General features: G+C 36.5%; 1 protein-coding gene across 1 annotated transcript; it reads right to left on the reverse strand.

Moving 5' to 3' along the window:
- Positions 1-2,081: 2,081 nt before the first annotated feature.
- LOC132058575 (uncharacterized) lies at positions 2,082-16,992 on the reverse strand. The gene is made up of 7 exons (XM_059451041.1): positions 16,434-16,992; positions 13,034-13,108; positions 11,965-12,481; positions 9,335-9,720; positions 5,999-6,225; positions 5,331-5,478; positions 2,082-2,744 (listed from the first exon to the last, which is right to left on the reverse strand). Exons 1-7 carry the CDS (start codon positions 16,950-16,952, stop codon positions 2,613-2,615), a joined length of 2,004 nt encoding a protein of 667 aa, XP_059307024.1. The 5' UTR covers positions 16,953-16,992; the 3' UTR covers positions 2,082-2,612.
- Between the last annotated feature and the right edge of the window lie 1,088 nt (positions 16,993-18,080).

Here is an 18,080-nt window from a genome sequence, read left to right on the forward strand (position 1 = left end):
AGGTTGCCAGCCTGAGTCAATTTGGACTACTTATACAACATACTAGCCTATGCAGCGATATGTTCGAGAGATAGTGGTGCCACTATCATCATGGGTTACAGATTAATAGTACTCCCTCCATTCCATAATAAGTGACTCTTTTAGCTCATGCACATCCCTTAAAAAATTGATGAATCCTAGAAAATTAGGAGTGTTTTTACCAACTTACCCCTAATTATATTTTAAGTTAACATTGGGTATTGAGTAGTAGGTAATTAAACCTTTAGTTGGATGAACAATTAACTAGGGGGTATCATTAAACCTTCAACTAACAAGCTTAATGACTTCAATGAATCTTTTGGAGTACGTACAGTTAATAGATGAAACTTTAGAACATGATACTACGTATAAAGTGAACACCATTTCATTTGACATAAAATATTGTACTTATATAATTAAATGCCTAGAAAAAAAAATGTAATTAATGAATCTCGATTATTTAAATAAGGGCAATTTTGGAAGAATTTGTCCAAAATATTCTTGAAATCCTAAAACGTCACTGATTTTGAAACAAATTAAAAAGCCTAACAGATCACTTAATATGGAATGGAGGGAGTACATGGTATACTACTGACATAGGAGCATAAGGATAGCGTCGTCATACGTGAGAGTCATGCTATGTAGGAACGTTTTGATGTGTTCCAACGCAGTCATATGTAAGAACAGTGGATGTGTCCCACTACAGGATTGTGGTCGTGCCACTTGGATGTGTTCCAGCGTAATAGACCAAGTTGCATCATGACAAGTTGCTATTGACCAAGTTTGTACCTAGTAGCGTTACTAAACCGGTATGCAAATTTTGTCGTTTGAGGCTTTATATGGGCGTCGATGCCGTTCTCTAATTGGTTGGTTCAAACCGTGTTTGTCACAACTATTGAGGTCTAGATTTGATTCGACGAGGCTTGAAAAAAGGTTTCACTCATACGAGAATTGCTTCGGACAACACAGAGCAAGCAAAGGACTTATGTGGATAAGCGAGTTTGTGATTTGAAATTTATGGAGGGGCGAAATAGTTTCTTTTTCTAAGGTTTCCACCACGAATAGAGCTATGAGATTCGGTTTGAAAGGTAAGCTAAATCCCAGATATATTAGTTTGCAAGAGATTTTGGATCAAAATGAATTAGTGGCATATAGACTTGCTTTGCTTCTGGAATTGTAGGTTGTACATCCTTTGTTTTATGTGTCCATGCTTAAATGATATGCTCGTAAAGATAGCCATAAAATTCAATGAGGGAAAGTGGAAGTTGATGAAAACTTGACTTTATGAGGAAGGTCTGATAAGTATTCTTGATAGGCAAGTGCGCATATTGAGATTAAAGAATGTCGCTTCAGTGAAAGGATTATGGGTTCCTTCTGCTATAGGGTTGTCTCGGGTTCGAGTTTTGTGGATACATGCGTAGCGTCAATTCGATTTAGTCGGGTCATTGATTAAAAATAAATGTCCTTTCCCTTTACAGGTATTTAACATATAATACCTTCAAATGTCAATTGATATCTCTACTTTTTGACTTTCCATTCTTCAATTATACATGTCATGATGGTTATATCGTAAAAGATTAACAGACGCTGTCGTGTTTTTAAATCAAGTCGTTCCACTTTTATCAATTTTAAAGGATTGAAAGAAGAAAGACTTTTCTCCTAGCTTCGTCTTTCAATCTTCATTGTGCCAAGCTACATCACTACATAGACATTATAAGGTAGAACTCCGAATGATTAAAGCAAAACTTATTATATCTTTACAAGTCAACATGAACTTAACAAATTTTTGTACATGGATGGTAATTGTTCAGGCAGAAAAAAGAAACAGTTGATTGTTGCGGTGTGAAACTCGCGAAAAAGTGATATTTCAGTAGTGTTTTTTTACCAGTATCTGTTATACATACACAACAAACTGACGTGGCATATGAACAGTAAAAAACAACTTTTTATTGAGACTATAATTCATTGGGAAGAAATTCATTTATTTTAAATTTTGTTCACTTAGACGTTAAATCATAAAGTTACTACACAAGATAGTAAACAATTGCTAGATCAAGAATAGGAAATAAAACAATAATCACATATTTCAAACAAAAGGTATAAATACCGTGGCATTACACAGTTCACTCAAATAAACGTATATTCCTCTCTATCCACAAGCCTGTAAAACAGCATTGCTGAAATTTCTGACAAGCTCAAATTTGACAGCCATAAATAAAAGGGAAATAAAAGAATTTGACAAAACTTTGTGTCATTGTTTGACATGAAACTACTGCAAAGATAAATACACTCAACATCACTCTTTCACCTTTGAGAAAAAAAGAGCAGTGATTAAAATCTGCTCGTTATGCCGGCATAGCTCTTACTAAGCCTCGGTATTTGGCAGAATGAAACTTCGGGGTACACTAATGCACGCACTTACAACAGCTGCGAAAATGCCATACATCACAGGAGAAGATATGTCCGCGAGACTAGCTAGGACCCTGGCCATCGACCTTTGCCATAAGCATGTATGAGGAACACGGATATCAATGAGCAAGATCAATGATATTTTCTGAAAAATATCTCCTTAAACTGGAATGTTTTTTTCCCAACTATTCATCAGCAGTGTGTTGTTTGCAACCCTTAGGTCCATAATGCTGGGAGCTTCGCTTCACCGTCTTTCTACAAAGGTAACAATAATGATTCTGGCACGCCCAGCAGAATATGTGATTGTTATTTCCAACCTGTCATGATGACAACAAAGAAAAACGGGGACGACTTAGCTACAGTAATAAACAGAAAGAAGGAAAATGAAGAGAATAGCTCCTGTTCAAAGCAGTGGCGCATTCAGGATTGAGACGTTGTGGGTTCTAAGTTCAATATGTAGGTCCGAAAATACATATTTAATTACCGCATCCACACGCTCCCCACTTCTGGCCGAACCAATATGGTAAAAGAAGAATAGTTGGACGTCAATAAAATTATGATTTCTTACACAAACTCTATAGAGGAAACCAAAATTGTTTAAATAAATGCAAGAATTTTCTATAAAGCTAGAAGATCCAAAAAGTTTGTGTGCTTGTTTTACTAGCTCCCCATTGAAAAATTCCTCTAAATATATTTTCTGACAATATTAAGAAAATTTTAGTACAGTATCTGAAAATCTTCAATCTTCAGTTAGAGCTGAAGTGCATCTTACATCTATAATTGAAACTATTTTTGGTAATTATTTATCTGAATTCGGGTATGAGGAGGTGTTGGGAGAAGAGGCACACATTGGACGGCGATGGCAAGAGTATTTCCATAAGCTCTTGGATGAAGACGGGGACAGGATTATCGTGCTAGGGGAGTTAGAGCAGTCCGAGAGACGTAGGGATTTCGGGTATTGTAGGTGCATTAAGGCTGCGGAGGTTCAGGGGGTTATTTGGAAGATGAGGAGAGGAAGAGCTACTGGGCCTGACGAGATCCTGGCGAATTTTTGGAAGACCGCAGGAAAGGCAGGTATGAAGTGGCTGACCGGGTCATTCAATGTCATATTCAGGATGGCTAAAATGCCAGAGGAATGGAGGTGGAGTACTACGGTGCCGTTGTACAAGCGATATTCAAAATTGCAATAACTACAAGGCTAATAAGTCACACTATGAAAGTTTGGGAGAGGGTGGTCGAGATGAGAATGAGAGGAGTGTGTCTATCTCTAAGAACCTATTCGGATTCATGCTAGGGCGTTCGACTACAGAAGCCATCCATCTTGTAAGAAGATTATTGGAGAAATATAGGGACAAGATGAGGGACTTGCACATGGTGTTCATTGACCTAGAAAAGGCATATGATAAAGTCCCTAGGAGGTCCTTTGGAGGTGTTTGGAGTCTAACGGTGTATCCGTGGCTTGTATTAGGGCTATCCAGGACATGTAAGATCGAGCCAAAACCCGAGTTAGGACAGTAGGAGATGACTCGGAGCACTTCCCAGTCGAAATGGGGTTGCACCAGGGATCAGCCCTTAGCCCGTTCCTTTTTGCGTTAGTGATGGACAAATTGACACGACATATTCAAGGGGAGGTGCCATGATATATGTTATTCGCTGACGACATAGTATTGATTGACGAGACACGTGGTGGAGTCAATGATAGGCAGGAAATGTGGAGAGAGACCCTAGAGTCAAAAGGTTTCAAGTTAAGCAGGACTACGACGGAGTATCTGGAGTGCAAGTTCAGTGATGTGATGTATGCGGCGGAGATGGAAGTGAAGATCGAGGCACTAGCCATACCTAAGAGAGATAGCTTCAAGTATCTTGGGTCCATAATCCAAGGAGATGGGGAGATTGATGTTGACGTTGCACATCGTATTGGAGCCGGGTAGGCGAAATGGAGGCTCGCCTCTGGGGTTCTGTGCGATAAGAATGTGTCGCCAAGGCTTAAAGGTAAATTCTACAGGGTGGTGGTTAGACCAACACTATTATGTGGGGCAAAGTGTTGGCAAATCAAGAATTCACATGTCCAGTCCAGAAGATGAAAGTAACAGAGATGAGGATGCTCAGATGGATGTGTGGGCATCCTAGGAGGGATATGATTAGGAACGAAGTTATACGGGACAAGGTGGGAGTAGCCTCAGTAGCCGATAAGATGAGAAAATTATGCTGAGATGGTTCAAACATGTGAAGAGGAAGGGAGAGGATGCGCCGGTAAGGAGGTGTGAGAGGTTGGCTATAGCAGGAGTTAGGAGATGTAGAGATAGGCCGAAGAAGAACTGAGGGGAGGTGATTAGACAGGACATGGCACAACTCCAGTTTACTGAGGACATGACCTTGGATACGAAGGTATGGAGGTCGAGAATTAGGGTAGAGGGTTAGGAGGTACCAGAGTATTGTTATACTTATAGTCGTGTTTATTAGATAGTTGCGTAGTTTCTTTTTCGCTATTGTGTATTGGTATATGTTATCACATTTGTTTTGTGCATTTGCTATTTTGTTGTTTCTTTGCCATTCCTACATTCCAGCATCGGTTACATTTCTTTTGAGCCGAGGTCTATCGGAACAACCTCTCTATCCCACAAAGGTAGAGGGGTAAGGTCTGCGTACATCCTACCCTCTCCAGACCCCACTTGTGGGGTTACACTGGATTTGTTGTTGTTGTTGTTGAATTCTGATCCATAAATAATAAGAAGTAAACACATATTGGTAGCTCAATTTTTTTAGATGCCCTTATCATTATGTGAATGCTTTTTGCATGAACATTGCAACTTCAAAATATCATGTGCTACAAACATTTTTTTTTTTTTTTTTTTTTTTTTTTTTAAAAAAAAAAAAAAAAGAACAATGAGCACCCATCTTACCTTTGGATTCATTTGGCGACAATTAGGGCATGGCTGACCATGATTAGGAAGCATTTGAGCTTGAATCTGACCGATAACTTGGGGAGCATTAATCCTCTCTTCCCACATCTGAATTGCTTCTGGTGGGAAAAGTTCACATATCCCATCCCTTCAACAAGAAAAAAGCTCCTCAAGTAAGTATATATGTGAATCTCAAGGTCATAAACTGAGGCCATATGTGAAACAACTAGGGGTGGCTAACGGGCGGGTAGGATCTGATATAGGCTGAAAACGGGTTAAACAAAACGATAAAATATCTAACCCGTCGATATTTAACATGGATAAAAAATGGATTAACAGACAAATAATATGGATATTCATATTATCCCTGGGTTTCAGGAATAGCCAGATGAGAACACTAGCCAAAAGCCGAAATAAACTTAAAGACTCCCAGAAAGCAAGAACTTATGAAATATAACAAGCAAACAAATGGGTATTGATAATATATCCACATCATCCATCTGGATATCCTTTTCTTTAGTGGATAATATGCATAATATCCATATTTGATCCATTTTTAAAATATCAGTTATCCAACCCATATCTAATGGGTCGGATTGGATGGTTAATTGTTTTTTTAACCATTTCGCCGGCCATAGAAGCAACCTACACTTGAGACTTGTACCAACCTGAAGTGCTCATATCCACTAATCGCCTGATTACATCGATAGCAAAAGTATTGTCCACAATTATCGCACACCATTTTATTGCAGCCCTCAGCTCGTGAGATAGCCATCCCACAGGAAGGGCATTGCTTTGCAGAACGATGAATTTCGTGCATACTGAGAAGATCATTAATCATTTCTTTCTCACGCAATCTTTGGCTATCTTTCAATTGAGATGAATTCTGTCGCTCCTGATGCAATAGATAAAAAAACACAAGAGATAAGGATACAAACCACAAAGTGCCTTCCAAATAGACAAGTTATAAAAATAAAGTGAAAAAAGAGCCTCATATAATTAAGCTACCCCAGGTAGACAAAGTCCTGCACTTGATGACAACGGCCTCATACAAAGCCAACCCAAGTAGACCCTTCCCTCTATTAAGTTACTCCCTCCGTTTCAATTTGTTTGTCTTAGTTTGACTGGACACGGAGTTTTAAGAAAGTACTGAAGACTTTTGAATCTTGTGGTCTTAAATTAAGATATGTACAATGTACCCAAATTCCCTATAATCTTGTGGTCTTAAACATGTCATATGGAATGTTGAAATTAAAGGGTTGTCAAATTAGGAAATAGACATTCCTTTTTAAACAGACTAAAAACGAAAATAAGACAAACAAATTGGAATAGAGGGAGTAATATGAAGTGTTTAAGAGAGCAGAAGTGGGTCCCTATCAGAGCTTCCTGGTACTAGAAACCTGGAAAAGCCTCACAGTATTTCAGATACATTGTACAACTGTTTATGAACCATGCTACCTTAGGAATTAACCTTATCTAGATTGGTTTTGTTGTGCCTATTTTCTATGGCCAAAAGTTATTGAAGATGGAAGAACAGGAGATTGGCATTTTACTTATCAGTGTGTGCCCATTATGGGTCATTAGAAGGTTCCCAAGCGAGGTGCAGGATAACATCTAAAGGATTTTATAAATCCATGCTGACAATCAAGGCCTTCTCCATTTTTAGGCCTTCCCCCTTTTTTTACTCCCTCCAGCTAAATTAATTGATGTTTTAGGCTTGGACCCATCACACATGGATTAAGGAATTCACTTACTCCTAAAAATTAAGAGGGGTTTAACTAAAATACCCTTAATTATAATTTTCTTTTCGTTCTAGGTTGACATAAATATCATGGGGATTAGGAATGTATCGAGGGCAAATTTGAGAAAAAGAATTAAACTCTCTTGATTTTGTGAAACATCAATTATTTTGGACCAACTTTTAAAGGCTAAAACATCAAATATTTTGGACGGAAGGGAGTATTACTTAATAGAGGAAGAAATTATATTAATACTTTTCATGAATGTACTTTCGTGAAAACTGTGATTCAGGATTCTTTTCGAGTATTATGTTGTATGTATATTGCCCTTGATTTCACAAGATTGTAAATGATGACATCCAGATGGTGCAAGTAGCACATATAGAGGATAAAATGAGATTAGGTTAATCGTTTAGCGTGTAAACCTCTTAGAGCACTGGTCCATTGGTGTTCCAATGTAATGATTAGAAGTGATAAATGAGACGATTTAACATAAAACCATAACGAGGGAAGTCATGTCAAAAGACTTACAATAATTCGGAATCAATGGGGGGCTTAGCTAAGAACAAAACACAATGAAAGCACAGGAAACTACATAGGTGATACCAACTATTTGGGGCTATGGATTAGTTATTGTTCCTACACTTAAAGTAGGAGTCCGACGCTTAAATGGCACATTTTTGAAGCAAAAATTCCAAAAGGGGTTGGGGGCTACACGAGTTACATATTAACATTTAAAAAAAAAAAAATACTTTGCAAATCATTGACCTCTCCACATTTTGCTATTTCATTTTTTTTTTATATAAATATAATAGTAAAATGTGGAGTGGTCCACGATTCCACGTTTTATGATTTCAACTTTTTTTTTTTTTTTTATGCTTTTAATTCAAGTTGCTAAATGATTTCCACCTTCTGAAACTCTTGGATTGAATCAGACTCCTCCAGAAGAGGGACATAGCAAGAAACCGAATTTCATGAATCCTACGGAGTCTATTAAGGCAAAGGTTAAGCAGAGGAATTCGAATTATTTGACTCAAGACTAAAGAGTATGCAAAGGAATTCAACTGATAGCTTACAATACAACAGGAAATCAAGCCCACTTTCGAGGGCGATGGCAAGGAGAAGTGCCGATTGTGATTTTTATTTCACTTGAATCATTTAGCTCAACGTGCACAGAGGCACGATATAAAAGCAACTTGAATTAAAAGCGCAAAAAAAAAAAAAAAAGAGTTGAAATCATAAAACGTGGACCACCCCACATTTTATTATTACCATTAAAAAAAAAAAAAAGAAATAGCAAGATGTGGAGAGGTCCACGATAAACCATTTTTGGTTTATCGTATATCCCCCAATCCCTTTTGGAATTTTTGCTTCAAAAAGGTGCCATTTAGGCGCCGGACTCCTTAAAGTAGGTTTGATGTCATGAGTTCCTATTCTAGTTACAGATTTTTATATAGATAACTGTGAGATTTAGAGAACCTCTAATTTTACAAAACCCCTACTTTGCCTTTAAAGACATACTCTCTCTCTCTCTATTCAATTTATGTGATACTCTTTTCTTTTTAGTCAGTCCCAAAAAGAATGACACATTTCTATATTTAGTAACAATTTGACTTTAAATTTCCCATTTTACCCTTAATGAGATTGATTTGTAGCCACACAAATATTCATGGAATTAGTCGCCACACAACTATTCATGGCTTATTTTAGACCACAAGTTTCAAAAGTCTTCCTTTACCTTAAACCGTGCCCGACTTAACACCGTCCCATAAATTGGGATGGAGGAGGTATTATTCAGTATTTGAATCAGATGTATACAAAGAATTCATATAGATGACCCAACAAATTTTGCATTAAGGCATACTTAATTGATTGGTATTGCAACTTACTCAACATGTAGAGGAGATAAAAGAAAAGATCTGATTCAGTAACAAGTATGTCCATCTTCACAAAAAGAAGATAGAGGAGAATATACGGAAATTAAGTAGGCGTTTGGCCATAGATTCCAAATACTTTTCAGTTTTTGAAATTTATTAAGATGGAGTTGTGTTTGGTTATACTTTTTGCAAAACAGAGAAGAGAGCACTTCATTTGGAATTTATGAAGATGAAGTTGGAAAACAAGTTTGGACCACTTTCCGAATTTGGAATCCAACTCCAAGTTGGGTTTGGATATTTTATAACCAGTTATTTTAAAATAAACTGAAACATTACTCCGGAAAAAAGTAAATAATTCTCATGGCCAAACGGCTCCTACTACTAATACCTGTAAAATAAGAAGCTTCAGTTCTGGTGTCATGCATTCAACTCCAACGTGACGCTTCTCCATGCATAGTGTACAAAAACTAAAGAAGCATTTTGCACATTGGGCATGCTGATCTTCATCCTCGATGCATACTGTTTCACATCTTGGGCAGTAGCACACATCCTTCATTGATTCCAATGTTTTCTGTAACATCAATGATTCCCAGCGTTCAAACTCCATTTCACCAAGTAACCTCTTTAGCAAACCTGGAGGAATCATACCTCCACATTTTGCCTCAGGGCACAAAAGCTTCATGATTGTACCTTCCTTGACATGCATGTCAGAGTAAATTTTCATGCAATTCCAGCAAAAAAAATGCTGACACGGCAACCTCACAAACTCCATCCCTGATAAAAACAAAAAGTGTCAGCAACCGTTACCACTCGAAAGGTTATTGCCTACTGGATAGGAAGACTAATCGTAAGAGTGAAGATAAACCACAGAAAGTGTTAGTGTAGTTAGTGTGGCAAGTTTAAATTTTAAGATAACTTTTAAAATGTCTATTAGGAGGAGTAGTGTCTATTAAGAAAAAACTATTTTAACAGATACCCAAAGGTATTATAAATGCCTTTTTCTCGTCTCCTTAGCATACACAAAAGCAGATTTGTTTAACAATTTACTTCTCTTCTTCTTCTCAGAATATTCACACCATGTTTGAGAAATTTCAAGTTTTGTTGGACTTAGATTTCGTTTGGGTTAGTAAAATACTGGAGGAATTCTGCCACAAACCCATGCAGCAAATAATGGGAGCTTAAATTCCCTTAAGGACAATGATCACTTTATCAACGCCATCAGATTTTCTGTTTCCCCGGAATTTTTTTTAAATCCAAAGGATTTTAAGAGAATTATTGTGGGTTGGCTGATAGAGAGAAAAAAATATCGAAATGGAAATATATTGGTCTCTCTACCAAGGAAGAAACAATGAAGCAAGGGATAAGGTAATATTATCGGATGAGTTTAAACATAACGGAGCCGATAAATGGATATATTCCAGGTTCACAAGGGATTATGGAATGGACATATCTTGACAACGAGCTAACTGTAGAAAATAGTATGCAAGACATAATTTAAAAAGCATTTAACTTCTAAATTGATGAAAAGTCTAGGAGAAGTTGGTGATATCTTAGGTATAAAAGTTTAAAAAAAAAAAAATGGTAATGAGAGGTTTTTCCATATGCCAATATCACTACATTGAAAAGATTAAATTCCAACTGTTTAATCATTTGGGTATTATAGAATCTAACACAATTTGATGCTTCTGATTAATTGGTTAAGAACTTAGGAAGTTCTATAATCTATTAGTCAACTAGACTATACTAGTGCATTGGAACTTTAATGTATGGTATATATTGCACTAGGACAGATATTGCCTTTGTTATTTGTAAATCATCAAGATATACTCATAATCCAAGTAGTGATCATTGGAGAGGTATCCAAATGATACTTGGTCATCAAAGAAAAGTATTTTGCCTTGTTTTGTAACAGATTTCCTTCAGAATTGGAAGGACATTATGATGCTAGTTGGATAACTAGTGTAAAAGATAAAAAGATAATAAATTAACGTCTGGATGGATTTTCACTTTGGGTGGAGGAGCTGGTTCATAAACCTCTAAGAAACCGACGGGCATTATTGCTTTGACTGTCGCATAAAGAGAGACAAAATTGCTGAAAACATATTGTTAGATACAGGGCTGTGGCCGCAAGCGATGCCTATTGTCCGCTTGCACTATGATAGTGAAGCGATTATATCTAAGGCATTTAGCAAGATATATAATGAAAATCTAGACATGTTGCTTGAGACATGAGTACATAAAACAACTATATATGTAAAGTTATCAGCAATTATTTATGTAAGCTCTGAAGAGAACTTTGCTGACCCATTGACTAAAAGACTCTCCAGAGGTATGATAATTTCACTGGTAACGGGAACCTTCCCTTCCTTATTGTTCGACAATACTAAGATTTAAAAGGTAAAAACAAGTCATAGTTTGTGACAGTTATCACATACTGAAAATTATAGTACATAAAGAAAGAGGGTAAGTCTTGATGAAGAAAAGAGTTTGGAAAAAGAACTAAGGAAGTACATATTAAAGACTTGAGTAAACTTCACCTATATAAATACAAGAAGTAGGGCCACTTCAATCAAGGTTTGGAATACAAAACTCTTCAAATGTTTATAAATTCAGGAGGTAGCATGAAGTTGTAATACGGTGTTACTGCTAGATCTCAAGGTGAACACATCGTAAATTGGGCTTTTTTCATTTTTTGCCCGACGCCCAAAATTAATTACGGGCGCTAGCCGAAATATACAATATATGTATATTATATGTAGCTATACATTTTGTTGAAGTATTTTTGGCTTACTTGAGCCGAGGTTCTACCGGAAACATCTTCTCTACCTGCCAAGGCAGGGGTAAGGTTTGCGTACACTCTACCCTCCGCAAACCCCAATAGTGGAATTACACTGGGTATGTTGTTGTTTTTGTTGTATACAATACCGATCCATTTGCTGGCTATTTTGTAAATCAGATCACCGAAAGGTACTGGACTGTAATTATCTCAAATAATAAAGCATAAGATTCGAAGAATACCAGGATATTCATTGAAACAAATGCAGCACTGATGAAGGTTTCTACTAAAGTTCTCATGGCGCTGTTCCTCGTCATAGCTCTTGAGTGAAGGGATGTCAACCTCTGGTGAAACAGTTCCCGAAATTGCACGTCGATCTCCAATATGAGTCTCAGCACCAAAACCTAACTTTATTTCTTTATCAAATTGTAAATGAGAAAGAGAAGAGCCATGCAACCACTCCGCCCACTGGTATAAAACCTCTTGACCTAATTGTTCCTTCCAGATTGAATCAAGCATGGAGCAAAGAGAGGAAATTTTTGCTGAATTTAACCACTGGACAGAGATTGTAAAGTGAGGAGGAAGGTGGCTCGGATATGATTTAGGTAATAAACATGTCAACACAATCGGTGGTAGATGCTCAACTTTGAGGGAGTATGAGAACTCTGGTGAACTATCATCTGGTATTCCAAGAGCACCAGAGGTACTCAAATTTACAGACACCATCAGCTCATCAGGAAGTTCAATATGTACGTGAATCTGCAGAAAAGCATGAAATGAGCTTTGGTTGTCTCCGAGTTGAGAAAATGACAAAAATGGTCCCTTATGTTTGGAAGTAGGTTCAAGATAGTCCCTAAAGTATGCTCTAAACAGTTTTGGTCCTTTAAGTTTGAGTATCATCAGGTGTTTAACGAACTCTGTCAGTTAGATTTGACGGGAACTGTGAAAAAAAGAAGATTTACTCAAAAGCACTAAGAAAGTCTCATCAAATCCTAGAAACTGCAACACAATAAACTATACTAGACACCAAAACTAGACCAAAAATAGCAGAAATTGCAAAAGCTGTACCACCAAATGTGAGTTTCCGCTAAATTCTTTTTTTTTTTTTTTTTTCATAGTTCCCGTCAAATCTATCTGATAAAGTTAAAAATTTGACTGAGACCGAATCTGTTAACTTTTGGCAAACTTAAAGGACCAAAACTGTTCAAAGCATACTTTACGGACTATTTTGAACCTACTTCCAAATACAAGGGACCATTTTGTCATTTTCTCTCGCCAAGTAAAGCATAGTTTATCAAGGCACTACAATACCTGGAAAGACCTTAGACCATTCCGTCTATCAAGAATGAAGACATTGTCACCAAAAATAGATTCCAGCACTAGTAACTGCAAAGAACCAGGTACAATGTCAAATGTACTTTACATAAATCAATCAAAAGGAGAGATGAGAGATAGAAAGATATTGAAAATCAACTATCTTAGTAGATCAAACTATTGCAAACTCAGAACACCCAGAACATGCTCGCATTAGTTATATCGCTACAAACATTTTAAACTAAATGGAAAAGGAAAGGAAACAATTTCACACTCATACAAGATTATCCAATTATTTTTGCACTCATACAAGATTATCCAACTATCTTCGCACTCCTACAAGATTATTCAACTATTTGTTCTTAAGCTAGCCCAACCTTAAGAAACCAAGGACGCACTAACGCATATTTGCAGTTTTTAACCGTCTTCCACACTGATTTCGAATTGAATAATGACTCAATTATAACATTTCCACAGCAGATACTTCTCTCACTGCATTGAAATCCTTAAACCTATACCGACATACCTAGCTGGGATTCAACCTTTGGGCTTCGGAGTCAATGAACCCAATATTTTTGACAATTTTAAGATATATACACAACTCCAAAATTCCAAGATATATTAAATCTAAACCCATGATTTCAAAAGTACAATGAGCTTAGTACTAAAGACCTTGAAGGTCGAACTAAACCAACTTAATTCCTGGATCCGCCTCTCACTTCCTCTCTGATGGTATTTGACTGAACACGGAATTTAAATGTTAATTTGACTTACACAATTTAGTAATAATAGTTCAATACAATACTAAATCCCGGATCCGCCTCTCACTTCCTTGTGATGGTATTTGACTGAACACCCGAGTATAAATGTTAATTTGACTTACACATTTTAGTAATAATAGTTCAATACAATACTAAATCCCCCGCCTCTCACTTCCTTGTGATGGTATTTCACTGAACACGGAGTTTAAATGTTAGATTTTACTTATGGATTTTAAGTAATGATATTTTTTTTTTGATGAAGTAAGAAGTTTCCATTAAGAAAGGCAACTGGAAGGTGCCATTTTACAAAAGTAAAAGCTTGGGAGCTTTTGGAGCAAAAACAAAAGCTAGTAAGCTTTTGGAGAGGAAACTAAGTTAGACTATGCAAGAACCATGGAGCTAACAAAGTCCAGGTAATTGTCAATGCTATTAACAGGGGAGTGAAAGCTCCAACTGAACAAAACTACTAAACATCTAGCTTTTAGAGTATGAAGAGTAGTTGAAATTCCATCAAAACACCTGCGGTTTCTCTCATTCCAAGTAACCCAAAAAATGACGGCAGGAACCATCTTCCAGACCTTTTTGATGGCTTTGTCAACTCTCCAATAATTCTAACTGATATATGCTTCCTTTATGGACTGCGGCATGGTCCATACTAACCCAAAAATAGCAAAAAAGAAGCTCCAGATCTCAGCAGTGACTGGACAATGTAGCAGTAGGTGGTTGACAGTCTCCAAGCTTTTGTGGCAAAAAAAGTATCTATTAACTAGAGTTATTTTCCTTCTGCTGAGGTTATACTGTGTAAGAATAGCTTCCCTGAGGGCACACCATGTGAAGCATGAGACTTTGAGACGCATCTTGGTCTTCCAAACATGTTTCCATGGCCATTCCTCTAACAGAGCATTCTGAGAGCACAAAAGATTATAGCTTTCTTTGACGGTTAATCTCCTTTGTTTAGAAACTCCCCATAAAATCCTGTCAGGTGTTTGATCATCCATAGTAAATTCCCCAAGTGATGCTAGAAGAGCAATCACGTCGTTTAACTCCCAGTCATTGAGATTCCTTCTAAGTGTAGGCCTCCAGTTATTAGTCTCTCTGTATTCTGCAATAGTAGCCTTCCGATTGATAGCAATTCGGTACAAACCAGGATAGCAATACTTTAAAGCTTCATTTCCAATCCACCTGTCCTCCCAGAACTTCACATGAAGCCCATTACCAACTTTGTAGGATATATTCTGGAAGAGAACCTGATGGAAGCTGCTGATGTGTTTCCATGGCCCAACACCGTGTGGACATGTGCTCTTCTTTGGACTCCAATCATTTAGGGCTCCATATTTGGCAATGATGATCTTTTTCCAGTAACCCGCTTCATGTTGTCCATACCTCCACAACAATTTCATCAATAGACTCTGGTTATGCAGCATGAAGTTCCTGATTCCCAGACCTCCAGCAGATTTTGGCTGAGTCACTATTGGCCACTGGACTAGTGAGATACAAGAGACTAGGGGTGAGCATAGTTTGGGCCAACCCGACATCCAAATTTTTTGGATATTTGGTTTGGATTTATGGATTATGAATTGGACTTTGGATTTTATTTTAAAAATTTTAAATTTCGGATTGGACATCGTTATAGTACTTCGGATTTTTGGATATCCCAAAATCCAAAATTTTTATACCTTATATTTATCCCTACCCATTTTATATGTGCTCAATACTGATTAGTCCAAAGGACCAATAGATTAGTACCCTACAACAACAACAACAACAACATGCCCAGTAGAATCCCACAATATGGGGTCTAGGGAGGGTAGAGTAGTACCCTACAACCCTACCCATTATAATATTAAGTCCAATATAGAATTTTCTACCAAATTAAATATAATATAGCTTGCAAAGCTGGAGTTTACCTCACTACTTTAAGAATAAGGTAGCTTCGGATGAAACATAGGGAATAATGTAGAACTGAACTATGTGACTTACTACCTTTTGATTTAGTGGTAACAACTCTTTGCTGAATTCACATATTTAGTTTCATATTATGCTATGACCTGTAACCTGGTAACCAGGGCACATGAATTTCGTTCCTAATAATCCTACCTTAAAGGCTCAAAAGTCAAAACCGAAAATCGAAATATCCAAACCGATTAATCCGAAACCGAATTCAAAAAAATGCAATCCGATCCAAGCTTATTTGGATTGGATTTGGATTTCTTCAATCCGAAAACCAAAAATCCAAACCAAAATTTTCATATCCAATCTGACAACCCGAACACCCACCCCTACAAGGGACAGACTCATCGAAGGGAGACGAAAGCAGAGGCAAAGCTAGTATTTGAAGCGTATCGATTCGAGATTCTAGTTCTTTATAAGTTTACTAGGTCCTAAATTAATAATTTGGACACATTCAATAGATTTTCTTAAGACAAATTCAGGGTTTAAAGTTTGAATCAAAGCTACCCGTAAACGATACTCTAGCTAGTGATCCTTAGTTCTGTGTGGATTTTGAGTAATATAATGAATTTCCAAAGTTGCATAAGCATATAATTGTGTCAAATATTCAGAAACATCTTACAAAATGGAAAGATTATGTCATATAAATTGGAACACATTCAGTCCTCCAAGCTAATTCACTTTACCTCATCCTCCTGTGCTTGATCATTGATTCTAAGTTGTTCGGGCGATAACTCGAGTTCTTCAGCACCTAATTGCAGTTCCTCAAGCCTTGTCCAAACATCATCAACTTTCTCTACACTCTTTTCAACAACACACACATCTCTACAACTTTCTTCACCTTGTGATTTCTTCTCAACTTTGTCTACAACACTATCACTACTTCTAGAACTTTCTGGTTTCTTCTCCAAGTTACCATTGACCTTCCTGGATACCCTTTTGGAATTCTTGCGATTTCGATGAGGGGGTTTTTGGTCTTTTTGAATAAATTCCAAATTGGGTTCTTCTTTTTCTACTGTTGTTGTTGTTGTTGTTGCTATTTCAGGTGAAAAGTCTTCATATTTATGTGACCCTAATTGTGACTCTTGTGTGTCAATTGGAGATTTGATTACCCAATTTTGATTATTGGAGTGGCGACGAGAATGATTATGATGAGTTGATGATTTTGCTCTTCCTTTACGGCCTCCTCCTCTTGAACTAGACATGGCTGAAATATTAAGCTGACAGCACAAAGGCGGTTGATGTATTTATAGTAGCCTGCAATTTTATCTCAAAGTTGATTTCATCTCATCAAATGAAATTCCACATCATCTAAACGTTACATTCGTAAATTTATATTTTGTAAAAACAGGTTCATAAGTTTTAGTATATATATTTATCAATCATATTTATTGGTTATTTATATTAAATATTAAAAGATCTATAGGTGGGTAATATATTTATTTATAATAAATTTGCGCTTACCAACCATGTGAGAGGATTATATTAAAGAGTAGTTACACTATAATTCATGTTTAATTTTTCATTTTATTGAACTAAAGTTTGATCAATTGAAGTTGTATTTTTTAGAAATGCATTCTAGTAGCGTATTAATTTTATTATGAACTATGACTTGCTCATTTGATAAGATTATATAAGAATTAGGAAAGTTTTGATGGTTTTCACCACCTTTGGGGTTTTTATGTTTATAAAAAAAAAAAACAATTTAAGAAATGCAAATTGCATGTCCAAACAAAACTTCAACTTCAAATTCAAATCATCGTGATTTCATCTCATGATTTCAAATCAACTCAAACGGCTCCTTAATTAAAACCGGGAAGAAGGTTAACAATACCTCTAACTATTCAATATAGGTCACATTTAATAAATTCATACCTAATGCATAAGAAATTAGAAGGAAAAAGAATGTTATATGTCATTGTTTTTATTTATTAAAATAGAAAGTGTTTTTTCTTAGTTGTTATTATATGTCTCACTCATTCAACATCCCCTCCCCAATTTTTTTTTTTTATACAAATAAGGATAAAATTGATCTATTTTTTCTTATGTTAGATAATTGTTAGTAGGAAGGATATTTTGAACAGATAGATGACGTTTTTAAGCTAAAAATGTAACTATGAAAACATTTTTAAACCAAAAATATAATAAAGGATAAAATTAACATATTTCGAATAGTTCAGGAGGTCGAGTATTATTGGCCCTTTTCCCATTAAAGAAAAATGAAAAAGAACCGAAAACTCTCTTTGAGATGAATATTCCAATTGCGGCAGTGGGATTTTGAAAGTACAAAGTAGGCATTTTTTAGTGTGGCTGTGGCAGTTGATGAAAACGGC

This window comes from Lycium ferocissimum, chromosome 1, assembly GCF_029784015.1.
Source record: "Lycium ferocissimum isolate CSIRO_LF1 chromosome 1, AGI_CSIRO_Lferr_CH_V1, whole genome shotgun sequence".
Lineage (NCBI taxonomy): Eukaryota > Viridiplantae > Streptophyta > Magnoliopsida > Solanales > Solanaceae > Lycium > Lycium ferocissimum.

Excerpts from the sequence above, each read along its gene's own strand:
- LOC132058575 (XM_059451041.1), bottom strand. The coding sequence starts at position 16,952 with ATGTCTAGTTCAAGAGGAGGAGGCCGTAAAGGAAGAGCAAAATCATCA. Across the intron at positions 9,721-11,964 it reads TTGTTTCAATGAATATCCTG|GGATGGAGTTTGTGAGGTTG; the intron begins GTATTCTTCGAA and ends TGTTTTTATCAG. Across the intron at positions 2,745-5,330 it reads GTCGCCAAATGAATCCAAAG|GTTGGAAATAACAATCACAT; the intron begins GTAAGATGGGTG and ends TCATCATGACAG.